Consider the following 26,086-nt stretch of genomic DNA (forward strand, 5'->3'; position numbering starts at 1 on the left):
AACAATAAAAAACAGTTTTCTGAACTTATCAAAATGGATCACTGCAAAAACTCAAAATCTTAACAAGAATATTTGTCTTATTTCTAGTTAAAATGTCTAATTTTAGTAAAAAAAAATCTCATTACACTTAAAACAAGACTCATCACTGGAAAAAACAATAATTTTCACCTGTTTCAAGTAGATTTTCACTTGAAATAAGTAGAAAAATCTGCCAGTGGAACAAGATTTTTTTGCTTGTAATAAGATAAATCTTGTCCTAGTGGCAGATTTTTCTACTTATTTTAAGTGAAAATGTACTTGATACAGGTGAAAATTGTCAAATAAGTTATTTTTCTGGTGTTATTTTTCTGGTGATGACTCTAAATGTTGAAATAGCAGTAAAACCACGTTCATTGATGAAATAACATAAGGGATGGAAAGGGGGGATGGCAGTTTTACAGGGGGGATGATTTTGACCGTTTTTATTTCAGGGGGGATGCCACCCCCCCTCATCCCCCCTCAACTCTAGTACTGGATGTAACATCTCATTTTCAAGGGGGTCCCATAAAACATACAGCATTACAATACATCACATTACAGTACAGAGATACATGACATAAAACAAACACAGACATCTTGCTCATCCCCTCCCACACACAACCCCTACACACATAAGTCTAGTTACAAAGAAGACTTAATTGAATAACCGATAAATATAACAAAACAGAGAGAAAATAAAAAAATAAATAAATAAAATAAATAAATACATAGAAAAAAGGACAAAAAATACATAAATAAATTAAAAACATAGGCAATTTGTTTTAAGATGAGAATATAATGCCAACTTAAAACAATGAAAAGAGGTAAGAGAACGCAAAAAGAGGGGAAGATTATTCCAATCTGATGGAGTTTTAAAATAAAATGATCTTTTACCAACCTCTTTTAAAATTCTAGGAACAAAGAAAAAAGGAAAATTCATGTCTATTACACTGGCCGGCCACAATACACGCTCACCGCCGTGCCAAAAAGTGATTGCCTGCCAGAATCTGATTTCTCCCCTGAAAATGGGTCTTTTTACCTGCCAAAAATTGATTGAAGGCCAAATACAGTTAATGAAAGGTTGTTTCTACCTAAATATGATTTGATCTCATTCTTGAGCTTCATAATACAAACACTAGAGCTCACAGGATTACTTTTAACTCTTTTAAAGGACCATTACAACACAAAATAGGCATTTTCACCTGCCAAAAATTGATTGAAGGCCAAATACAGTTAATGAAAAGTTGTTTATGCCTAAATTAGACTTGATCTCATTCTTGAGTTTCATAATCTGAAAATCTGACTTTTTAGCGCTATCGCTGTGCGCGCTCCCGCGGCCAGAAATCAGATTCTGGCAGGCAATCACTTTTTGGCACAACACCGGCGCCGCCTGCAAGCCGCCCGCGGTACTACACTGGCCTGCCACAATACACGCTCACTGCGGAGCGGCCGCCGCTCCCTGCAGGCCGCCCAAGGTACTACACGGGCACAGGTTCACCCCGGCGACAACCACAATCAGGTAGATAGATAGATGGATTCATAAATTCTATCCTACAAATGATCACATTGTAAAAAGATTCAAAAGAAATATCGATTCAAAATGTACTTTTTGTTCTGCAAATTCGGAAACAATGAATCACTTATTCTGGCTGTGCCCCATTGTTCAAACTTTTTGGAGTGATATGTGTAATTTTGTGTCTGAAAGCATTGAAACTGATTTCAAATTATTTTGGAAGGATGTGTTGTTTGGTGTTTTTGACCATGTAACGATTAGAACAAAGCCAAAAGAAACATTTATTATTCATTTGTTGATTATCCTTGCAAAATTCCACATCCACAAATCCAAATTATTAGACAAAAACCCCTCTTTTTTTACTTTTCATTGTGAATACTCAGTATCTGGACTCTATTAAGTTTTCTACTAATTCAAAAGCAATCAAAACCATAAATGTATGTAAATGTGTTGGCTTTCTGTTATAATTTCATCCCCCCTGGCTGGTTATAATGTGTTGTGCTTTTTGTTTTGTTTTTTATTTGGGTTATACTCTTTAGGCTATATGTTATAATTCAAGTTGAAATTGCATAATGTGAAGATTTGTAATCATTGTACTTTTTGCAAATGTTAAACTAAAAAAAAAAAAAGATGGATGGATGGATGGATGGATGGATGGATGGATTTAAAGAAAACATGTATTATCTACATTTTAAATATTTTAAGTAACGTAATGTTCAAAGTACTTGTAACTTTAACATAAATGATTTTAAAGTGCAAAACAATTGCCATTTTAATCCATACCAGTAGCTTCTTCACAGTTTGACCCAAGCTGTACTTCTTCTCTTTTGTCTGAAGCCACAGTGAAGTGCAGAGGGATTCTGATGGTGCACTGAAGGCAGGTCCTCTCATTCAGCTAATCAGCTGGTGATTTTCCTCTCCTCAGCAGGAAGGTAACGCATTGCCCCACTCTGCCTACCTGTGGCGTTGTTACCTGACAGACCTTGACTTTGAACTCAACAATCAGAATCAGGTTTATTGGCCAAGTCAGGTCCAACAAGACAGGGAATTTGACTCTGGTTATTTCACTCACTGTACAGTAAAGTGAAAGGTGCAGCGGTATGAGGTAGACATGGTTATTGAAAGGTGCATTGTTACAGCATATGATTGTGGTCATTATTATTATTGCACATTGGTTGATTACTCTGAGACTCTATGAGTGATGAGAGTCATCAGAGCAACAGCTTGGGGGAAGAGACTGTGTGTCTGGAGGTTTAGGCGTACAGTGCTCTGTAGGGGAGGAGTTCACACTGTGTGCTGGGTGAGGGGTCTGCAGAGATGTTACCTGCTCGTTTCCTGGTCCTGCACAGGTACAGGTCCTGGATAGATGGGAGGTTAGTCCCAATGATCATCTCCGCAGACCTAATTGTCCGTTGCAGTCTGTGCCTGTCTAGTTTGGTGGCTACACATACTACACACCGTAGCGATTGGAAAAAATAAAAATAAAATTGTAAATATCTTTAGTCAGGGGCTTCTTCAGCTCTGTTGTAACAAATACTTCACCAAAAAGTTGTTTCTTTGCACTGCAATTGCATTTTTTTTTTTAAATTCTTTTACACCAGATTTTCTTTCTACACCCTTTCCTACACAGGATGAAATATTTTCTCTTCCCATCTATGTATGTTTAAATATATATCCTCTGTTCTCCATACCAAATAACAGATTTTTATGATCATAAGATGCTTGTAGGTACGATGATTGTTTCATCGCTACTTAATAAAAAGATTGACAGGCCTGCCTGCTTTAGAAATGTTTTCACTGGATACAATTTGAGCTGAATGAGTAATACTCAGAAATTAATTTTATCTCAACTATACAATAGAACTATAAGGATCTTGTTTTGACCACTTTACATTTCTTTCACTTAAATGATTTGTCAGTCTTTCCCTGTGTTGGACATATCCTGGTGCATATCTCACATTTGTATTATAACTTAAAAAGAGCAGCATATATTTGAATCCCCACACTGAAAGAACATTTATTCAGCTTAAAAGATAGCGTTACATTAAATAAGTCAAAACTAATCTGGCATAAATATTTTGTCTTTATTGGTTACAGAATTGGAAATACAGGTGAATTTTCAGAGTTGCAGCAGAGGTTCATTCTTCCTTCTCGAAGTCTGCAGGGTTCTTCCTTTTGCCTTGCTCATAGACGCCGTTGCCCCAGGTGTATGTCAAATACATGACGATCATAGCTGCAAAAAGGAAGAGCACAAGACACATTAACCAAAGTTCAAAGAGTCTTGGATTGTATGTCCAATGTGTGAAGTTTATCTATATGGGAAAAAAAAACATCACACTCACTCAAAACATAATTCATAAAATAAAGTAGTCCAAGTACAGACAGTTGGAATTGTTTGACATTAAATGCATAAAGCTATTTTCCTCCCATTACATCTATTGACAGCAGTCAATAGACATAAAAACACTGATGCACAACATCAGTGATCAACTTATACGGAGTTGTAAAAAGGTGTTAGCGACCAGAAGAAGGTGCATTCACAAATAAACCTTTTTATACACTTTAAGGCAAAATTACCAGCCCTAAGTGATGAGTCTTATCAGAGGTTTAAAATAGCAATGTATCTTTACGTAGGTTTATTCCAAGGCTCCCCCTCTCTCTGTTACATGTACAACAAATAAGGATACACACTTTTCACTGATAGTTCTATATTTAAAAAGGATAGAAAATACTGTTTATAGGGGACTAATACAACACCATTCACCCTGTAGTTCTGTGCCAGTTTGTGAATTTTTGTTCATTCATGGCATAGATCTGTCCTACATTTTCCCTCTGTATATTATAGTACGTTTACAATAAGAAAAAATAATTATAACATTAGTCCAACTGAAATCGCATTTCTAAAAATGCATGTAAACATCTTAGTCCAACGGAACTCCAACTACACTGAACTCCTCATAGTAGGAGTCTAATGCCTACTATGTGGTTGAAGTTGGAGTGATTTGTGCATGGTAATGTTCAACTAGACCTACACTCCTTGTGCTTGCTCCAAGGTTTCAACCCAAAAGTGCTGTAACTCTTATTTTCAAGTTTTCCTTCTTACCAAAAGTAGTGCAGCAAAAGGTCACCCAAAGTTGGCTATACTGTTTCACAGTGCTGCTAAACAACAACAGCACTTGCAGCTCATTTCCAACTTGAAGTCATAGATATAATAACTGTAAAAGTCAGTGGCTGCTGGTCAAAGTGTAACTTATAACTGTAAAATCAGCTGCTGGTTACAATATAACTAACAGATTCGCTGAGCTGTGGACAGAAAAACTTCTAAGAGATGAATGTGTACAAACACTATTTCAGAGTATTCTGCTATAATATGATATAGTGCCTCTGCTCTGACTCAGATTATCGGAGCACTAGGAATTTAGAAAATAGATGCAACACCTGACAGACTGTACATACAAATAGTAATGCAACAGTGCTCTATAGCAGTGGTTCCCAACCTTTTTTCCTTGGAGCCCCCCCTACTTGTGTCTAAGACCAGCCAGGGCCCCGACCCGTACGTACTAGCACCAAAATAGCACCAAAATAGTCTTGAAAAAATGAACATTAATTATGTTTTTTTTTTATACATTTCTCTTTGGTTTACTCTGTATACATATGACTTTGTTTTTCTCCAATGTCACCAATGTATAAAATACGCACAAAAGGACATAAAAATATTTCTGAAAAATGTCTCTTAATATGAGACCAACATTTTTTAACATTTTTCCTTTAACAACCTGTCAGAGTAGATTAAATGTTGAGTAATGATATAATAAAAAGGAATGAAATCATTTCCTTTGTTTGTCACTAGTGTATAAAAAACACAAAAGATATTCAAGACATTCATAAATTATTCCTAACAATGTCTTATGAATGACTCATTCGCAAATATAATTTTTACAACTGCATAATTTCAAAGCAGACAAAGTTTCGCGCCCCCCCCAGAGATATCTGGCGCCCCCCAGGGGGGGCCCGGACCCGGAGACACTGCTCTATAGAACCATTATCAATATTATCATAATATCTATTGTAGAAACTGTATATTGTTCTTAGCTAAGAGAAAGCCTAACTCAAACCAGAAAGTAGCGAAGGTATATAAGAAAACAAAAAGCAAAGCCTGAGATGTGTATCCACCAGGTTAATCTTTTCTTTACAGAGGGAGTGGTCTGTATATATCTGTGTCTTATCGATCGATCTTGATAGAAATGTGACAACTCACGGGGGGCAAATTTGAAGATGGACGCCCTGAATCTCCTCCAAACGTTGGGGATTCCTTTAGAGAAGTAGTTGGGGAAAGCCCTCTGCTCAAAGGGGGACAGACTGTATGTGATTACATGTCTGACCTTGGCCAAGTTTCCAAAGTGGCGGCCCATGTTCACCAGGGAGCTGATCTGAAGAGACATCAACACATAAATGAATATATAGATATACAGAAGATCACACAAAGACATTAAAAGATTTCAACATTTCATATCAGTGCAAACAGTTGAAATCAAATGACTTCAGTGTTATAATTATGCCCTTTGTGTGAAAAACTTGATTTACATGGACATATACAGGACTGTCTCAGAAAATTATAATATTGTGATAGTTCTTTATTTTCTGTAATGCAATTAAAAAAACAAAAATGTCATACATTCTGGATTCATTACAAATCAACTGAAATATTGCAAGCCTTTTATTATTTTAATATTGCTGATTATGGATTACAGTTTAAGATTCCCAGAATATTCTAATTTTTTGAGATAGGATATTTGAGTTTTCTTAAGCTGTAAACCATGATCAGCAATATTAAAATAAAAGGCTTGAAATATTTCAGTTGATTTGTAATGAACCCAGAATGTATGACATTTTGGTTTTTGTAATTGCATTACAGAAAATCACAATATTCAAATTTTCTGAGACAGTCCTGTAAACTTTTTCATAATAGTGCTAGTCAGAAGTCTGAATCCACCAACTTATACAAATCTTATTTTTTTTTGTTTTTAGAACAATTTGCGTTTACATAAGGCATATAAACCATGACATAAATAAAGACAAAATAAATAAATGATAAATAATATCACATTAGGGGTCCTCAAATATTGGATATATAAAAGGATGGACAATGCAGTTTTTTTCTTCATTATTTTCAAAGCATTGAGATGATTGTCAGAGAGAATAGGGGTTTCATTTTCCTCCATTTAGATGTGTGGATGAAGAATTTCGCAAGAATTAGATTGTTCAATATCAGGTCACACTTATTGTCCTTCATGTTACAAATCTTAGAGTTAAACAAACCGTAGCCAAACCCAGATATTTATATTATCCCTGTTGAATTTCCACTAGACATAAAACACTAAAAGAATAAACGAGGATTTAGCAGGTGTCAAACATTAAACACAGTAGTGCTGTGTTAGCACCGACTAGCACCGCCAGGCTAAAGCCAAAATACACATAAAAAACTCCTGGAATAGCGCTTCACTGTGGCAGCTTGATACAGTCATACTATAAAGAGAGACATATATCGGACTTTTCGTCGACAAGCTCGAATTAAATGAACATTGCGCATTTAAATTGGTGACATTGAGCCTCACCGACCTGTTTTCCCCACAGTCGAGGATCCTGAAGGATGACCGGGTCGCGAGCGACACTTATATCCAGCACTGACGCCGTGAGCGCCCCCTAGTGGACCGGAGTTTACACGGCAGTGAAAGGGATATTCTCCAGACAGTAGTTACTAGTTCTCAAATATTGGGTTTTTTATTTTCTTTTAACAGAAAATAGTTTAATGTATGTGTAATTCAGAGAAACCTCAACAATAAAGTAGGACTCAATAAATCTTAAACGAGTGGCTAAATCAAATGTTGGGACATCTGAAATGCATACAAGTAGGCCTACTTGTCATTCAATCTTAACTATTTTGCTCTTCATTTTGTTATACATTACTCCTCCACTGCCATTTTGGGCCATCACAAGCACTAAAAATGCACTTACATGCAAACTCAGCTGTATGTATGGATTATATATATATATATATACATATATATATATATATATGTGTAGATTATACATAGATACAGAGCTGATGCAGTTAATAGAGACGGTATAGTATAAATAAGTATATTTATATAAATATTTATATGGGCATGTGTGTACAAATATATAGAAATATTCAACTATGTGTATGTATGTATGTATGTATGTATGTATAGGTATGTGTGTGAGTATAATTACAGTATATAATAGTACTGTTTTTTAGCAGTGTGAGTACAGTGTGTGAGTATTTATAAATATGGGTTAAATGAATAGTGAATGGGGGTAGGATTAAATAAGTTTACACTTCTTCCTACTCCTTTTTGGACATGTAAATTAAGATAAAGTGTTAAAGTATGAAATTCTTTGTTTTGTTTTCTTAATTTCTCTTGAAGTGTTTTTTACATTTACAAAATAAATCAAATTAAAAAAATATATATAGAGTGGGTTAATATGTAGGAGTATATGGAATAGATAGAAAATGTATCATCATCCCTGTATCAACATGCGCTATAACAATACTGCAAAATCAATGAAAATATCTCAATAAATGGTTGTGTTTTTTTCAAATGTTGGTAACATGTAGAGTGTTGTGAGCACTGGAAGAAAGAGATGAGCGAGGTTAACTTGGGGAAAAGTTAAGAGTCAGTTTTAGCTGCAAAACAAAAAGGCATTGATGACAAATCATTTTTTTAAATGTTTTTCAAATCAAAATGTTTAACTGTATTGAAAACTGTATTGTATTTCCTCGTATGTTGTGTGCGACAATTACAGTCATTGGATAACAAAGTATTCTGACCTCATTTGCAGTCCCAAACTACATGTGATACATAGATAAAGCAGATGCGTGAAATAACTTATCCCACTAAGAAGTCATGGCCTTTTCAAATGTGAAACTTAAAGCAATGAAAGACAGTAAAGCTATGCTTCAGTGGTGCACAGTGAAATATTTTGCAGTTTAGGAATTTGAGACTGAATCAAATTTTACTGTTTTTCCATTGTTTTTTGTATTTGACTCGGATATATGGACGCAATCATACAAAAGACCACCTTGATGCAAGATTTTTTTTTTTTAATTTTCCAATTTTTCAGAAATGGTCTACATATTTAACTTTTTAGCACGTTTATAAGGTTAGCACAGATACACAGTGAACTCATCCAACTTTCATAAATAGACATGATATGTGTGTAGTCACATTCAACCAGTACAAATTCAAGCAGTCAGTTCATACGTATGCAGTCCCTTAATGACCACCAGTAATAAATACACACTGACACCATGACAACTTTCATCTTGGAGATTACAAGACAGCAGCCATCCAGACAGCTGTCTGTAATCTCCACGAGTAAAATTATGTGTAAAAAGTTTTACAAGAGATTGTGACAGATTTTCTTGATTTTCTATCCAGAACAGGGCTACTTAAAATTTGGGTTGAAGAAGAATGACAGACTACCGACACAAATAAATTAACAAAAAACACTTAAAAAACAAAAACAAAAAACAAAAGCACAACAAAAACAACAACAAAGACTTTCATAACAGGCTTTTCTCTTTAGGTTTGTTTTTCTCACCTTCATATTGCAACAGTAAGTTGAATAGGATGCATTGCACCCTCGTCTTCATGAAAAGGTTACAAGTGCCACACTTCTATACAATGATAAAATACTTTTGATTTAAGTAAACAAACGTGCTCCCGATTGATAATATTTCATGGGGGATTTCATGAAACCAATGAGCCTGTTCGGAAAATTTGATGCATGGAAAAATGTTCACCGGCGATGACTGAATGTTTTCGGAAATGACTTAGCGACATGTGCACCTGGTGGCAACCATGTCTGCTAAATCCTTGTAGGTGTAAGAACCGTCTTTTTCAAACATCAAGACAGTGAGGGGGCTGTAGTGGGAAGGGACGCATGAGGGTTTGGGGACAGAAGAGTCAAGCTTCTCATAGATGATGTTTTGCACCAAGCTGTGAACAGGTGAACCGTAGATGAACCCCAAGGTCCTCGGGCAGAGGCCTCTGCAGTACCTGGGGTTGTACTTTCGTGGAAAAACGATCCAGTGATCCATGCTGAGCTGGCTGAATCGCACTCTGAAATCATACAAGGCACAATGACTTGTTGGGAATTCAGAGATTGGTAGAAGCTCCGGGAGCTGGTTGTTCAGACTTTTATCATCTCGCTTGCTTTTTGATGATTCCCTCTTCCATCTTCTCCCATGTTCTCTGTGGTCTGGTTTGAAAGCCGCTTGTCTCTTAAATATGTTGGATGCAGAGGATGGCCATTGATCAGCACTGGCATCAGGTGGCAAACGCTGGTGGGCAAACTTACTTGTGTCGTTGAGATAAAGAATCAGAGGAGGGGGTCTCAGGGTGAGCTCCGGTGAGTCTCTGCAGTCGTTTGTCCTGGCTCTTTGCACCTCTGGGCAGGAAACATTGATGAAAAGATGTACAACCTTCTTCTGAACCTTTACGAATGGTTGGAGGAATGAGGTGACGTCCACCTCCACCCAATTCCCGTGGCTCCGACCATCTGTGATGGCAGTGAAGTTCACCGTGCGGTAGACCCCAGGACACAGCTGGCACTGGTTTACCAGCTCGCTCTCAGTGATATTCAGGTAACACACGGAGTTGACAGGCAGTGAGTGGTTGCGGTCAAGCCTGTATAGTAGCGCCGACTTCAGGAGCTGCTCTTCTTTTCTCACCTGAAGAAGGCTGTAGGACAAATCCTGCATGAAACTCTCTGAAATATGGAGACAACAAAATTCAGACAAAGCACCATCACCACATGCCAGTTCTACAGAAGAACACTCAATTTTAACTATAGCCAGGGTAAATATAATCTTCTTATTTCTATGCCTGTTTGAAATGAACAGTAAACAACTGTACTGTATGTCATTCAACAACTGCATAACTTCATAAAATACAAAAAAAAAAAAAGATTTACTGACAGCACAAAATTAGTTTCATGACAAGTCTTTAATTGTTTCATCCATCATATTTAATTAAAATAGAAAAAAAACACCAATGTACTTAAACTAACACCCAATGAAATTGATGTAGGACTTCTGGGGTCCATGTTTTTTTTTTTTTGAATGTCAGAATGTCCCAATAAAGTGCATAATAAGGCGCAAGAGCTTTGAACATTTTCAGTTTATATCTTAATGATTTATTTCTATGAAAGAATGCTATATTTAACCATTTTAAGATCGCTTTTACTATAATTTACTAACTATCAATGCACTGATACAAATATTGTGCTTGATCTACTTAAAAAAAAAATAAGTCAACTTTTTCAAGATTATTATGTAGATCAAGAAAGACTAGTCTTTGTATAAACTACTTAATTTTTTGTATGTAAATAATACATTTTGCAAGTACAGTCAACTTAATTGTGTTAAGTTTACTTTATTTATCAAAATTAAATTCACTTTACTTGCAATTGAATTTTGTACATACTAAAAATGTAATAGTTTATACAAAGACTAGTCTTTATCATCTACATAAACATCTCATGTGAAAAAGTTGCCTTCATTTTATTAAAGTAGATCAAGCAAGATATTTTTCACTGTGGTGTTATACTTAAACAAATAAAGCATGTTTCATCTAAACGTTGGTCAATCTGCCCAATAGATTAAAGTTGTTAAAGGAAAGGTAAATACATCAAGATCATTGCTTGTTGTTTGTGTGTAAAGGAAAAGATTGCCTGGGATTACATAAATACTGCTTGTTAAGGAAAAACTGCATAATGTCTTGTTTTTTTTGAACAAATGCAGATTAAGTTAAAAACTAGATGTATTCATGCAACAAACTTCATTTTTAATTGTTAATATCACAGATTTTAATGTTATATTTGCGCTTAGAGTTATTTTTTTCAGTGTGTAAACGTCAAATGTGTACATAGTGGCCTGTCAGCCAGTCAGCTGGCCTGTCACCACTTGCTTACCTTTACTGCTTTGAGCAAGACATTCATCTTCTGGCTTGATCAGTCGGATGGTGTTGTAGACCTCATCTCCGTCCAGACTCTGCGCTCTGGAGGACTTCTTATAAACGTCTGTGAGATATCTGATGTACCTGTGCTCCGGTTTCATCCTCTTCGCCAGGCTTCCCGGTTTCCACCTGGATCCTCCGTACTCCGACAGGGCCTTGAGCAGCGGGGAGAAGATGCTGCTGTAGGGCTGCGTGACGTCGCCCAGACCGTGCAGCGCATCCGCGGCGGCCAGACGCGGTCCGACCAGCCGGGGGCTGCAGGTGGCCAGCAGCAGCAGCAAAACGGTGCGGAAACGACGTGTGACGGCTGACTTCAGCGTTTGTTTTTCCATTTCAACCAAGAAAACGAGTCAAAAGTTGGAGGGAGACTCTGCTGAGAGCTGGAGGTCAACGGGACCACGCACGTGTGGCCGCCGATCAGCGCGCACAGGTGTTTCCAATCAGCCACATCACCCAGATTCCTTTTTGTTGTTGTTGCTGTAATAGCACTCCCCTTTGAATAAAACCTCAAACATGCTAGTCTGTCAGGGTTTTCTCGTTTGTTATAAACATTTAGCTTTTTTTGCAAGCATAGAAATTAACGTTTATTTGATTGATTAACCATAAAATTGATTAAGGCAAGGCAAGTTTATTTATATAGCACAATTCAATACAAGGTGATTCAAAGTGCTTTACATCTACATTAAAAGCGGCAAGGCATAATTAAACAGTAAATAACAAATAAAATGAAATAAAATTATGAGAAAAGAAGGTAAAATAATAAAAAGCACAAGTTGTTAAAAATAAGGGCAGTAGAGTACAGCAGGTCAGTATTTAATTTATGAGTATGCTTCAGTACGCTCATTCCACAAAGGGAACAGGCCTTGCAGGTTTTGGTTTCATTCTTCTGGGAAAAATGCTGAAAAAGTGTTGAAAATGTTGTCCTTAAATCTAATTATACATTTCTGCATTAATGAAGATAATAGCCACACCATCACAGAATCTGTTTTTGGAGTTTTGGAGTTCTGGACAACAGCCTTGATGGTCCAGATCTCACAGTGCTATTTCCTTAAAAAAAGAAAAATAAAGGCAAGGCAAGGCAAGTTTATTTGTATAGCACAATGCGACACAAGTTAATTCAAAGTGCTTTACATCAACATTAAAAGCAGCAAGACACAATCAAACAGTAAAGAACAAATAAAATGATAATAGAAAAATAAAAGAAAATAGGTAAAATAATTTGTTAGTTGTTAAAAGTTGTTAAAAATAAGGGCAGTATAAGTAGAATACAGCAGGTCAGTATTTAATTCAGGAGTACGCTTCAGTAAACAGTAATGTTTTTAGGCCTGATTTAAAGGATCTACAGTTGGAGCAGACTTCAGGTCTACAGGAAGTTTGTTCCCCCGGTGAGGAGCAGAATAACTGAACGCTGCCTCACCTTGCTTGGTTCTGGTTCTTGGGAACCACAACAAACCAGATCCAGAAGAACCTCAGGGGTCTGGGAGATTCATAGGAACTAACAGATCAAGCATGTATTTTGGTCCAAGACCATTCAGTGCTTTTTAGACCAGCAGTAAGATTTTAAACTCTATCCTTTGACTCACTAACCAAAAAAGATTGATGTTTGAAACACTTTCCCCCCTAATGGTATTGAGTTATATTACATTGTTATCCTGCAGAAAAGTTAACATCTGATTGAATCATCTGTCTGTGCAGAATACCAAAGTATACATTTTATTTGTGGCACAAAGGCTGCCACTTTTGAAGAGATACAGACCAAAAAACAACACGAACTTGGACGAAATTCAACAGATGATTTATAAAAGCTTTCTGTGTGATTTCTTTTTTAAAACTACAACAACTGTTATTTCACTACTTTGTGGCTACCACATAAATATTTCATCTCAAACAAAGCAAAAGAAGTCCACTTCAAAATTCTACACATACCCTTTCAACTGTAGCATTGCTATATTTACAGATGTTAATGACTCCTACACTTTTTGTAACAACGAAACAGAAACATCTCTGCATTTATTTTTTCACTGACATATCCAAAACATTTTGGAGTGATCTTGAGTTTAATTGTTTCAATGCTGCTAAATCTGTTCATTTACTTAACATTAAAGATATGATTTGTTACTTTGATTATCCTAAATATCGTGCTCTTGAACACCTATTGAATTTTCTCATTATTTATGCTAAATTCTTTATTCACAAACACAAATTTGCTGGTGCTACTCCTAAATTTGCCCCTTTTCTACTAGAATTAAATTCTCTCATTAAATCTTTATTTGATAAACAACAAAAAAAGCAATATATTTAAAATCAACAAGGACTTTTAAAAATGTGTGCGATGCCGTGCTTGTGATTCAGATTGCACGTCCCACCTGTATCAGTTGCACAATGCTGTGACAATTCCTGATGGGAGAGGGATCAAAAAGCAAAGAGGGAAGAAAAAAAAAGAAAAAGGTAGGAGATTTATGCTCATTGCTTTGAATCTTTCCCATAGATGAGGCAAACATTCAGACACGTCGCGAGAAAGACTTTTACGTTTACAGATGATGGTGCCCAGTTGCACGGCCACCTGTCCTCCTCTCCCTGTGATCTTTCATCCCCTTCTGCTGCTCTGTTTTCTGCATGATTCTGCTCTCTACCCATTAAAAGCTTTCTTTACATTTAGATTTTGGTAGAAGGACGTAATCTAAGCTGTATACGCTGTGATTAATGATAGAGGGGCAGAAGACCTAAAGGGAAAACAACCAATTTATTTTCCATATAAAAAAAAGAAAAGAAAAAAAGGGGGAGATGAAAAATCTGGGCAAATGTCAAGGGTATTCCTCTGATCGGAATGGCGCTCCAATAAAACAAATTCCTTTGACATCTATTATGGTTCTTCACTGAGAGGCATTCCCCAAACAATGTTGTCTTCTCCCGTGACACTCCACAACTGTTATTTGAGCCCCGCTTCTTAGTGAATCAATTAAAAAAAAAATCAATATATAATATTACCAAGGACAAAATTTGCTAAGCCCGGACCACATGAAGCAAATATTTCTCCATGGCCGATAACAAATTCTGCCATTTGGTCCCTGTGTCTTTTAGCCCATCTTTTAAAGGGAAGACGACCCAGACCAGAATAACTGTCCCTGTAGAGGCCAAGTATGACAGATATGTGTGTTTATGAATTACGCCGCGGATCACTTTCCATAACAGTGGTGAACGCGCAGTGTCCTTTCAAACCGTTTTCATCAAGTCTGTGATCAATTAGTTAATCAGATTTAAAATACTAAAATCTTACATACTGAAAGCAACTGTTTTTACAAGGTTAGATGCTTTTTTTTTTGATTGAACATTTATTAGAACCAGTTCCTAGACAGAGTCTCACACAGTATGACAGGTAGAAATACTCAGCTTGGTATCAAAATGACATCGTACCAAATAGACAATCAAATTGCCAAGAGGTGGAAGGATATTGTTCATAAGTCCACTTATTTCAGAATAATAAAAAAAAGAAAATCCAACTAGCCCAGTTGCACAGAGACTATATTCTCACTTCTCTAAATACATTATAACAGGTGTCCATTGTGTAAGATACAAGTCCGTCTGGAGTCGAAGATTTGCCGTTATGTGTTTAACAGTTAACATCCTTAAGTCTTTGGGTCCACTGGTCCAGTGTGGGTGGATGAGGCTTAAGGCAATTTACTGTGATCATTTTATGTGCAATCAACAAAAGATCCCTGAGCATAAACGCACAATTTCTCCCTAAATCTGTTAACAGTACAGTACCCAAAATGAGTTGCTGTGGTTTTATTGGTCTATTTAAATTCAAAATCTCACGTATTTGTCGCTTCACAGTCTCCCAGAATTTTTGCAATTTAGGGCAATCCCAAAAAATGTGAGAGAAGTCCCCTATCATGCCACAACCCCTCAGACAAAGGGAGGAACACTTATTGTCATATCTAGCTACCACCAGAGGAGTTTTAAAATATCTCACTCTCAACTTCCAGCCAAATTCTCTCCAAGTTGGGCTGCTTAGGTTAGACGCTTTTATTTGACAGAAACATTGCAGTGTTTTCTTGATATATATCCATCTAGTGGTAACCTGCAGCAATTTACTACAAAATCAAAAATGGCAACTAAATGAAGATGTGGAAAATATAATTTAAATATCAGAAAAAGAATTGTTCTCCTCATGAAGTAGCTCCTGCTGGCTTTTCTTCCACTCTGGGGTCTTGCAGGCTGATGACAGAACGAATGCTAGGAGGGGAAAAATGAGGAAAAATTACTAAGACAACTTAAGTGAAAGTCCCCTGTTGAACGAAGCGTATTTACTGCCAGCAGGATGGTCTAAATGACAGAAAATACAAAGAAAGAAAGAAGAGGAGCATGTGAGTGTGAGTAAGACTGTTCTGGAAGACTAGGATCTACATACTATCCACTTCTTATTGCAAAATTGGTCTTTTGAAATCTATACTGCACAATTTAAAAAAGAAAAGGTAATCAACTGAAGCCTCTGTGTGTCTCAGCACTGAGTCCTTGTGTGACTTTGGTTGAGAAAACTCCTTCCAACTATGATCAATGAGGCCACAGGGCCTTGGTCGTACCCAGGAAACCTTTTGTAAGTCAACGCAGCTCACTGCTGGATCCAGAGCCGGCCCAAGACATAAACGAACTAAGCGGCTGCTTAGGGCCCCGTGACCACTAGGGGGCCCCCAAGAGTTAAAAAAATAACTATTTTTACATAAATACACATACTGACGAGGTACTGTTTATCTAAGTTGAGTGATTTTAATTATAGTTTAGTTTTTGTAGTACTTTGTTGTCGCACTTAATTGTTGTTGTTCCACATCAAATTGTTAGTTGCACATTGCTGTTGCAGTTTATTTAAAACCAAAAATAAAGTAGATAATTTGTTTACAGTAAATGGCTTATAAATGATCTATTTGATTATTTGGTTTCTTTTAGTAGGCCTACACTGTAGATGACACTCAGTATCACACTTAGTACTATATCACTTTAAATATTAAGTGTAAATCGACCCCAGGGTTAGGGTTAGGTTAATGGAGGGCCCCAAAATCTAATTTTGCTTAGGGCCCCATGGAGGCTTGGGCCGGCCCTGGCTGGATCCAGGAATGCAACGAGAATGAATATTTTGTACAGATGAAGCCAATTATGAACCCTGGGTTGAGTTCTGGGGGGGACTAATTCATTGAATGTCACAATGAACACATGTTCTGTGGTCAGATGAGATTGGATTTGTTGACACTTTTGCGTGTGTTTTCGTGTGTTATTTGGTCTTACCTTTTACCACTCTTGAAAAGGTCAAAGGCCACATTGATTTGGTCCAGAGGGAAGTTGTGGGTTATAAACTCATCCAGTTTCAGCTTCCCCTCCATGTAGAGGTCCACCAGTTTAGGCACATCCCTCACACTCTTCCAGCCTTTCAAAGAGGATAACAATATCACGTTTAGTAAACCGGAGACATGATCTGATCTGAGGAGAGCTTCCGAAGAGGCCGAGCCAAGCAAACGTAAACAGGAGGGTTTCATCAAAATGTCAATGACATAGTGAAGAGATCAAACATGAAAAAATGTTGTGTATCTTCAGATTTCATTTGAAGATTCTGAAAGATTTTGGAAACCAGTCCTGAATGGCAGCGATCTTCTTGCTCTCAGGTGGTGCATTAAACTGTTCTGAATCTGTCTTGTTAATCATTGCATGAACTTGAGAACACTAACATCTGTCATTTATGTGGGTCAATTCAGACTGCAGATGGACTGAGCTCTTTCAAGGTGGTCTGAGGCAACGGTGAAATTTAATTTTACCTCCAAAATACGTCCCCTTCAAGGTGCGCCCCATGAGGATCTTTATGATCTGGACATTCACCGTTTCCGTCTCTGACCACCCAGCGATGACGCAGGTTCCCCAGGCGTCTGCTGTGGACTCAAGGGCAGCACTCTAGCAGAAAATTACCAGATATTTCAGTTGGACGTCCTTCTGTTATTCATTTAAACGTTTGCATTGTCAGAAACAACTTCACAAGTCAAAACGTCGTGCTGTTGTGTCATGCTTGTTTTATAATCAAACTTGAGCATATGCATGCATCTACCTCTACTTCATTAAATAGTTTTAAACATAAGCTCAGGACACATTTAATTGATCAGATTACCTAATGATATTTCTAGATTTGTTATTTTTTTCTTTAATCATGTAAATATTCTATTCATGCTGCTGTTTTTTTGCTTTTTCTTTAGACTGCAATCATGTATTCTGCATATTTTAAATCTTTGTACAATCTTTTGCTGTATTTTACATAGGTAGAGGCCTCGTATAAGCCCCTTGGGCTTTTTTCCTCAGCCTAGCACATTACCAATCCCTTTTTTACATTTGTATGTTACTTGTTGTGTTTTTATACTGTGCTGAATAAATAAATCTAAATCTAAATCTAAATCTAAATCTAAACACAGTCTTAAAGGTGCACTGAATTACTCAGATGTCAGCGATAGGGCTGGGTATCGATTCACATGTCAAGAATCAATTTCCATTCCGATTCTTACGATTCAGAATCGATTATCAGGATTTGATTTGATCCGATTCGATCAGATATTGATTTGCGTTAGTATTGTTAAAAATGTTTTTTGAGCTGTTGCCTGAATTACATGACTGTAGTTATGCAACATATTAATACTAATGAGCTAATGATGACTGTAAGAACCAATCACCTCCCAGAATGCTTTGCAGAAACATCGTGGGGCAGAATTACCAAACAGATCCAGGGCAGCAAACAGAGGTCGTATGAAATCGGTTTTATTTTTTACCACATTCTGTTTTTATTTTTTCCATTTTCTGTGTTTTTCAGTTTTAAATTTTTGGTTTTTAGCATTTTATGCAAATGTAACCCCAAGAAAGTATAAAAACCAATGATAACTGAAAACTCTAAGGTTTTCATACTTTTAAACATATTTAAAGCCTAAAACATGGCAGTAGTTGTTCTCGTGTCCAACAAAACATTCCTTTTTTGGGCATAAACAAAAAAATTCCAAAAGTTATTTGTATGAAATAAATAACTAAGAAATAAATAACTCAAATATGCCTTTCAATATCCATTTAAAGTGCAAAAAAAGAAAGAAATTGCAACAGCTCAACAGCGCAATTGTGAATTAAATGACCTGACTTCTGGGATTAAAGCTCACCGGGCGAAAATGTAATAATGAAAAAAATCGATCTTTAGACATACGAATCGATTTTTAGGAATTCATATGAGAATCGATTTAGAATCGGAAAATCGATTTTTTTCAACACAGGCCTAGTCAGCGATGTCTAAAGCGGTGAAGGTACCAACCATGATTGCTGGACTTCCAACGCACTCGATGGCGTAGTCCACTCCTCCCTCGGTCATCTCTTCCAGGACTTTCTGAATAGGCTTTTTGTGGTCTCTGGGGTTGATACAGTGAGTGGCTCCAAACTCTTTGGCCTTCTCAAACTTGTCCTTGTTGATGTCGATCCCTATGATCCTTTGTGCCCTGGCAGCCTTGCAGCCCATGATGGCAGCCAGTCCAACTGCTCCAAGGCCAAACACGGCACAGGAGGAATCTTTCTCAACCTGGATTAATGTATATTTGTCAATCAAAAGTCATCTGTGGATTCATTACGATAACACTGGTGGGGTTGTTTGTACATTTCCCTGTGATTACTTCTGCTTTGAATTCGTACTGCAGACATAAAAAAATAACCCTATTCCTATAAATATATGTACATTTCTAACCATGCAGTATTTAGCTTTGACTCTAATTACCTTTTTTTTTTTAATTCTCAAGCGAGCCTGACCAATTCTTAATACCATCAATTTGTTTAATTTATCTCCTTAAACCATCTTGAAATTTAATTTGTGCTCACAAAGGAGCTGAAATATTTGTAAAAACTTTAAGAAGGTCATCGGACGTTGTACTCGACTGCGTTACAATTCCCAGCTGTGCCGCTGGTAAAAGATTTAAAATGATATTTAGGTACGAGGTTTGATCATGCTGCATTTGAGTGCTAACAAATCCTTGTCTTTCCACAGTCATGTCATTTCCAACAAAACTTTTTTTTTAAATTCAATTCCTGCCTTGAAAACGAAGAAAGAGGAGCACTTGAATACAAATCCAAATCTTGCTGTTTGTTGGGGTATGTAGTGCAAGTTTGTTGTATATAACATGCCATGTTGTATATACCGCCATCTAGAGGATAATAATTTAACTGCATCCCAGCTGATTCCAGATGTAGCTGCAAGTGAACAAAGTTGACAGAAATAAATATAAGTGATGCTAATCATTACCTCATAAAAGAGAGGTCCTTCTACTCAAGCTTTTTAGGATTTGTATCAGTAATTATAATTGTCCTGGACCACTGAAATTAGGAATTTAATGTAATATCAAACTTGTGAGTCTTAAGAAATGTCAAATGATCACTTACTCAAAATTATAAAAACCTTCTTAAAAAGGGAACTAACTACAAAAGGCAGACTTGACAATTTCAGTCTTTGAGTTTCCTTCCCTTTATATGTAAAGCCACGTCATGTGACGTATGACTCTATAACAGGTGACTGAGATTAGACTGAGTTAGACTGAGTGTCTGCAAGCATTCATGGAAAATCATGGTCTGCACGCCTTTGAGAGCGCAAAGAACCCGGACCCAGGTTAACCCCTGATTTTAAATGGTGCGATGCTTAAGATGTGATATTTTAAAATGTGTTTGCATTCATCTTGTCCTCTGCTAGATAGATAGATTCACACTGTGAATGTAGCCCAAGTTTATATATTTGCATATTAGTGTCCTGCTGATTGGAGTCCTCTTACCTTGGCTGCATTAACAGCAGCACCATAACCGGTGGAGACAGCACAGCCTAGCAGAAAGACTTTGTCCAGCGGCGCATCCTCCCTTATCTTCGCCAGAGACGTGTCGGGGACCACTGTGTACTGACAGAAAGAGCTGACGCCGAGAAACTGGTAGACCTGCTGCCCCTTGCAAGAGATCCTGCTTGTGCCATCAGCCAGTACACCTGCCTGTGTATTTGCCCTGCATGTAACATAGAACGGTACGCATGAAGATAAAAACCTGGAAACAAAAGCAGGAGAATATGACCGTATGTGAACATTTGAGAATAATGTTACCAGTTCTTCCTGCAGAGGTTTGTTTTTTCACTTTTACACCGTTCACAGTCCCCGCAGTAAGGTAGAAAAAGAGGAATAACTGTGTCTCCTAAGAAGTACACAAAAAGTAAAAACATTAAAACACTTTGTGGAAGAGGACAGAAATATCATCATCATGTGGATGGTAAAGTGTACCAGGCGAGAATCCAGTGACTTCTGGGCCAACACTCTCCACGATTCCTGTTGCTTCGTGGCCAAGAACCAAAGGGAATGGTCTGAAATTCATCCTTTTCTCCGTGTCATTCAGGTATTCCCAGTCTGTGTGGCACACACCTGTAGCAACAACCTGTACAAATAATTACACTGGGGTTGTTCATGTGATCAGATCTCGAAAACGGATACAGACAAAGCAAAAACCAGCAAGGGGGGCCGTGAAAAGTGCTATGTTCAAGCATTTCTTAATGTACGTCATTAATGTACGTCATTGCTTTATCATTTGTCATCATTTTGACAGAATTGGACACTAACTGGAACTAGTTAGTGAAGAAAAATGTAATTTCTCCCACTTACAGGAAATGTTTTATGATAGAGAGGGAAGGTTTAATTTAAGGGGTACTATAAATTTTAGGACTCGTAGAACACAAACAACAATGAAAAGATTTTCTATATCAGTCAGTGGAGTTAAACTATGGAACAGAATGGATTCAGAATTAAAACAATGTCCAAACATTAACCCGTTTAAAAACAAATATAAAAACATGATTTTCACAAGGTACAAAGAGGAAGGGGTTTGGCGCCTTTTGGAGGCGTCATATAACACTATTGAGTGAACGGGTAGATTTGTTTATATTTATGTACAGAAATGGGAAGCTAATTATATGTGTATGTATGCATGTGTATATATATATATATATATATATATATATATATATATATATATATATATATATATATATATATATATATATATATATATATATATATATATGTATGTATGTATGTATGTATGTATGTATGTATGTATATGTGTATTTGTGTGAATACGTTTGTAAGTATATATATATGAATGAAATTTTTGTTTTTTTCGTTTGCTTTGTTTTCTTGTGTTCTCTTTAATTGTTGTCTTTTACATGTACAAAATAAATAAAAATAAATCAAATCAATCAAATAATTTGGGGGTGCGTGTTCCACCTTGATTCGGACTTCGTGGACTTTAGGAGGGGCCACTTCCACTTCTTCAATAGACAGAGGCTTCCTGGCCTCCCAAGCAACAGCTGCCTTGCATCTTATAACCTGCAAAATAAATGTCTTCAGCTTGTTTCTCAACTGGTTGTGCAATGGTATGCTGGGGTACTGATAAAAATAAGTAAACAGTAGTCTAAAAAGATGTTTTCCAAGTATGTTTATGACCATAAAAATGTGAAAATATCTCTTATTTTATAGACTTACCTGACCAGCAGTAGTCATTGTTCATCTATAAATAAAAAAGAAATTAAACAAAATAATATCCACGCATGAATAAATGACGAAGTCCCAAATAGGTAACAATTGCAGTCCTCGACATATCCTGTCAAGTGTGAAAAAAGGAAGAAAGATAAGTTTCATCAGATGTTATGTAAATACTCTTCCGTTGGAGAGTTTACGACACTTTACCACAGCGTCACGCGCCTTTACGGCAGCTTGTGCTCACACGTGTTGTCATCGTCACATGGAAGTTCGTCTCGGTTAAAGTGTGCAGCTAGCAGCTCTTATTTGTAAGTAATATACGCCTAATTCATCTGTAAAACGGTGTCCAAAGCGTTCACGGGGTTGTTAATTGAAAGTGGGTATATGATCTGGAAACTTGAGTTTTAAAAAAGCAACTAATGTTTGTATTTTAAAAGCTTGAAGTGAGCTAACTTGTTAGCATTGTCGTCTCAAGTCTCACTGTTAGAAATGCATTCACTCCTGAATTCATGCACTGATACAAATATCTTGCTTGATCTACTTAAAAAAAATAAGTCAACTTTTTGCATGAGATTATTATGTAGATCAAGAAAGACTAGTCTTTGTATAAACTACTTAATTTTTTTTTTAAAGTTGACTTTACTTACAAATGAATTTTGTACATGCTCTAAATTTAATAGTTTATACAAAGAATAGTCTTTCTCGATCTACATAAAAATCTCATGCGAAAAAGTTGCCTTCATTTTTTTTAAAAGTAGAAGGTCAATACAACAAGATTATTGCTTGTTGTTTGTGTGTAAATGAAAAGATTACCTGGGATTACATAAATACTGCTTGTTAAGGAAAAAATGCACAATGTCTTGTTTTTTGAACAAATGCAGATTAAGTTCAAAACTAGATGTAGTAAAGCAACAAACTTCATTTTTAATAGTTAATATCACAGATTTTAATGTTATATTTACATACCGTAGATTTATTTTTTTCAGTGTGGTAGTTTCTGGATTCTTCTTTAATTGATTTTTACATTTTATTCGCAGACAATGTCTTTCAGAGGAGGAGGTGGACGAGGAGGAGGAGGAGGACGGGGGTTTGGGAGAGGTGGAGGTTTTAACCGGGGTGGAGGAGGCAGAGGTGGAGGATTCGGCCGAGGAGGAGGCAGAGGCGGATTCAACAGGCAGCAGGACTACGGTCCTCCGGAGTATGTCGTTGGTAAGCTCCAAACATTGTGAAAATTTAAAAATGCCATACAACATTATGAGGACGACTTGGATAACAATGCATGGTTTCATCACCTTATTGAACATAATAGTTGCTGGTCCAAAACTCTTTACAGGGGTTTGCTTGTATTTTTCAGCCATCTGATTTTAATCTTTGGTACTTTCTAAAGTAACTTTGCAAATAGTACTCTATAGCTCTAATTATTTTTTTCAAACGACCAAGAATCTCAAGGAAAAGCTCTTCCAGGAAAATTCGTTGATTTGGTTATATATGTATATGTATGTATATATATATATATATATATATATATATATTATATTATATCTTTTCAACAAGCAACATTAGATGTTCAGCATTACAACAATCAAATTGTTTTGCTTTTGACTGTGGAATGCATAAGTCATGTGACCTTTTTTGGTGGCCCTGCATGGGAAACCATCCTGCTTCCATTGAAAAGAGCTTCCTCTTCTTATAAAGCTGCTACAGTTGGAAGACTTTGTTCCTAAACAAATGAAAATGAAGGATGGTGCAGCACTGATTTTTTTTTGCTGACATCAAATTATATATTTGAAATTTTCTAAATAAAGCAAACTTGTTAGAATTGATCTGTTGGGTTGTGTGATTGTGTCCTGTGTGTGAGTACTGTGGAGTCAAATTGTGGTATATGTAAAGTATGAGCTGGTGTGACAGAAGAGGGCTCTCTTCCCAGTAAGTTTTCACTAAGCCGATTCTTTGGTGCTGGCTTGCTGCTTTAAAACACCAAAAATGGTTTCCTTTTCTACCTGCATATGGTAAAGGGTCAAATAATTAATTTACTGATTTAGGTCTTGTTGCATTTTTGAAAACTATTTAAATATTTATTGAGGTGTGATTTCTGGTATTTAAATCCACCCACCCTGGACTATAGTCCTGATGAATACTACATCTTTTGTCTCCAATCTGCAGCGGTGGGAGAGTTTGTGCATCCATGTGAAGATGACCTCGTCTGTAAGTGTACAACAGAGGAAAACAAAGTTCCCTACTTCAACGCCCCGGTGTACTTGGAAAACAAGGAGCAGATCGGGAAAGTGGATGAAATATTCGGCCAACTACGGGACTTCGTATCCTTGTTCTTCTCATTGGAAGATTCTGAGCCATTTAAGACTCAGAATCAGATTCAGAAAGAAGTTTATTGCCAAGTAGTAGTTTAACACATGCAAAGAATTCGTTGTGGTGATTGGTGCAATACGAAAGAGCAAATAATATTAAAAGAAAAAATGTACAACATGTTGGTTTTAAAGTGCCGGAGTAATGAGTCTGTACAAAGGTGACCTGGGATGTGCGTTAATGTGACGCATAAGGTCAGAAGTGGGGTCTTTGCATTAATGTGGGGTGGGGGGGCAGTCTGTGGTAGACGGGGCAGAACTGTGAGACTCTGTGTTGCCACCTAATACTTTTGTGTTCCTTAACTCATTCTTGCAGTATTTTTCAGTGAAGCTCTCTGATAATATGAAGGCGTCTTCCTTTAAGAAACTACAGAAGGTAAAAAAATTAGTAAATGAAATCAATAAACATTTTTATTTTTGATCAATTCAACTACTTCTGCATGCTAACCCGGATGTAATATCTTGCTGCTCTTTCAGTTTTATATCGATCCAATGAAGCTCCTCCCACTGCAAAGGTTCCTTCCTCGGCCGCCGGGGGAGAAGGGACCGCCGAGAGGAGGCAGAGGAGGGAGAGGAGGTGGCCGTGGAGGTGAGGAAGAAGTTTAAGCAATCTTTGACTTTATAAGTGTTGGAACTTGACAATCAAGGGAAGTCTTTTTTTCCCCTTGTTGGCTTTAGTTGTTTTTAAAATGTAAATGACTTTCATTCACACTGCAGTTTGGTTAAGTTTTATTGATTTATTTTTTCTTCCTTGATTTATAACAGGCGGTTTTCGGGGCGGCAGAGGAGGACGGGGTGGAGGATTTGGAGGTGGACGAGGCGGAGGAGGAGGCTTCAGAGGAAGAGGCGGTGGTGGCGGTTTTGGACGGGGATTCAGAGGTCGGTCCACAGTCTCCTCTGAAGTTTAAAAAAAAAAAACCTAGTTTGTTTTGTATGGTAACCTTTTGTTGTTTTTCTTGCAGGTGGGAGATGATCATCTCTGCTGGCCTGGCGTGAGCTTCTCGTCTCCACCTAAACTAAAAGGGCTGGACCCAGGCAGGTTCAGGCCCGAGGGACTCATGCAGACATTGACTCTACTTAAGGAGTTTAAGTTAATTTTTATTCCAACCAGCTTTGGATGAAAGATGGATCCTAATGAATTTGAATTAAAAGTAGGCTTTTATGTGCTGTAGTGGGGACCTTTTCCTGCCTGTTTTTTGGATTCATTTTAAGACTGGTACATTTTGAATATCCAACGGATGTTGAAGATTTTAGTAAAGACATTTGCAGACATTTGCTCCCCTCGGAAGAGCTGGAGGAAGTGTCTGGGGAGAAGGAAGTCTGGGCATCCCTGTTGAGACTGCTGCCCCTGCGTCGCGGTTCCGGATAAGCGGCGGAAAATGGATGGATGGATGGATGGATGGCATTTGCAGAACTTCCAGTGACTTCCTTCCTTGTTGGAAGTCAGATTTCTTTCAGTTTTAACTGAAGACATTGTAATCCTCAATTTGTAGTTCATTTAGTAAATCATCGAATAGTACTTTGTAAATGCGTGTTGTTTTTTCTATGTTTTGATACTTTAAAGAATACATCCTTTACCAATGTCATGTGTAC

At 37.1% G+C, this 26,086-nt stretch overlaps 4 protein-coding genes across 4 annotated transcripts; 1 reads left to right on the forward strand and 3 right to left on the reverse strand.

The window, feature by feature from the left end:
- Positions 1 to 3,596: 3,596 nt before the first annotated feature.
- On the reverse strand, positions 3,597 to 7,219 carry LOC133447539 (cytochrome b-c1 complex subunit 8). Its single transcript, XM_061726239.1, has 3 exons — positions 7,151 to 7,219; positions 5,790 to 5,961; positions 3,597 to 3,764 (listed from the first exon to the last, which is right to left on the reverse strand). Exons 2-3 carry the CDS (start codon positions 5,941 to 5,943, stop codon positions 3,670 to 3,672), a joined length of 249 nt encoding a protein of 82 aa, XP_061582223.1. The 5' UTR covers positions 5,944 to 5,961; positions 7,151 to 7,219; the 3' UTR covers positions 3,597 to 3,669.
- Positions 7,220 to 9,389: 2,170 nt separating this feature from the next.
- On the reverse strand, positions 9,390 to 11,906 carry gdf9 (growth differentiation factor 9). Its single transcript, XM_061725103.1, has 2 exons — positions 11,531 to 11,906; positions 9,390 to 10,327 (listed from the first exon to the last, which is right to left on the reverse strand). Exons 1-2 carry the CDS (start codon positions 11,904 to 11,906, stop codon positions 9,390 to 9,392), a joined length of 1,314 nt encoding a protein of 437 aa, XP_061581087.1.
- An 829-nt stretch (positions 11,907 to 12,735) lies between these two features.
- On the reverse strand, positions 12,736 to 22,279 carry LOC133446899 (alcohol dehydrogenase class-3-like). The gene is made up of 9 exons (XM_061725104.1): positions 22,134 to 22,279; positions 21,876 to 21,977; positions 20,880 to 21,030; positions 20,706 to 20,793; positions 20,391 to 20,610; positions 18,896 to 19,156; positions 17,379 to 17,511; positions 16,855 to 16,993; positions 12,736 to 15,810 (listed from the first exon to the last, which is right to left on the reverse strand). Exons 1-9 carry the CDS (start codon positions 22,149 to 22,151, stop codon positions 15,744 to 15,746), a joined length of 1,179 nt encoding a protein of 392 aa, XP_061581088.1. The 5' UTR covers positions 22,152 to 22,279; the 3' UTR covers positions 12,736 to 15,743.
- Positions 22,280 to 23,167: 888 nt separating this feature from the next.
- Positions 23,168 to 26,063, forward strand: LOC133447540 (H/ACA ribonucleoprotein complex subunit 1-like). Its single transcript, XM_061726240.1, has 6 exons — positions 23,168 to 23,339; positions 24,294 to 24,448; positions 24,810 to 24,869; positions 24,971 to 25,082; positions 25,259 to 25,372; positions 25,456 to 26,063. Exons 1-6 carry the CDS (start codon positions 23,171 to 23,173, stop codon positions 25,464 to 25,466), a joined length of 621 nt encoding a protein of 206 aa, XP_061582224.1. The 5' UTR covers positions 23,168 to 23,170; the 3' UTR covers positions 25,467 to 26,063.
- The last annotated feature ends 23 nt before the right edge of the window (positions 26,064 to 26,086 follow it).

This window comes from Cololabis saira, chromosome 7, assembly GCF_033807715.1.
Source record: "Cololabis saira isolate AMF1-May2022 chromosome 7, fColSai1.1, whole genome shotgun sequence".
NCBI lineage: Eukaryota > Metazoa > Chordata > Actinopteri > Beloniformes > Belonidae > Cololabis > Cololabis saira.

Excerpts from the sequence above, each read along its gene's own strand:
- LOC133447539 (XM_061726239.1), bottom strand. The coding sequence starts at position 5,943 with ATGGGCCGCCACTTTGGAAACTTGGCCAAGGTCAGACATGTAATCACA. Across the intron at positions 3,765-5,789 it reads CATCTTCAAATTTGCCCCCC|CTATGATCGTCATGTATTTG; the intron begins GTGAGTTGTCAC and ends TCCTTTTTGCAG.
- gdf9 (XM_061725103.1), bottom strand. The coding sequence starts at position 11,906 with ATGGAAAAACAAACGCTGAAGTCAGCCGTCACACGTCGTTTCCGCACC. Across the intron at positions 10,328-11,530 it reads TCTTGCTCAAAGCAGTAAAG|AGAGTTTCATGCAGGATTTG; the intron begins GTAAGCAAGTGG and ends TCCATATTTCAG.
- LOC133446899 (XM_061725104.1), bottom strand. Across the intron at positions 21,031-21,875 it reads TCCACGAAGTCCGAATCAAG|GTTGTTGCTACAGGTGTGTG; the intron begins GTGGAACACGCA and ends TTATTTGTACAG. Across the intron at positions 17,512-18,895 it reads TTGGAAGTCCAGCAATCATG|AGTGCTGCCCTTGAGTCCAC; the intron begins GTTGGTACCTTC and ends ATTTTCTGCTAG.
- LOC133447540 (XM_061726240.1), top strand. The coding sequence starts at position 23,171 with ATGTCTTTCAGAGGAGGAGGTGGACGAGGAGGAGGAGGAGGACGGGGG. Across the intron at positions 23,340-24,293 it reads TCCTCCGGAGTATGTCGTTG|CGGTGGGAGAGTTTGTGCAT; the intron begins GTAAGCTCCAAA and ends TCCAATCTGCAG. Across the intron at positions 24,449-24,809 it reads TCGGCCAACTACGGGACTTC|TATTTTTCAGTGAAGCTCTC; the intron begins GTATCCTTGTTC and ends TCATTCTTGCAG.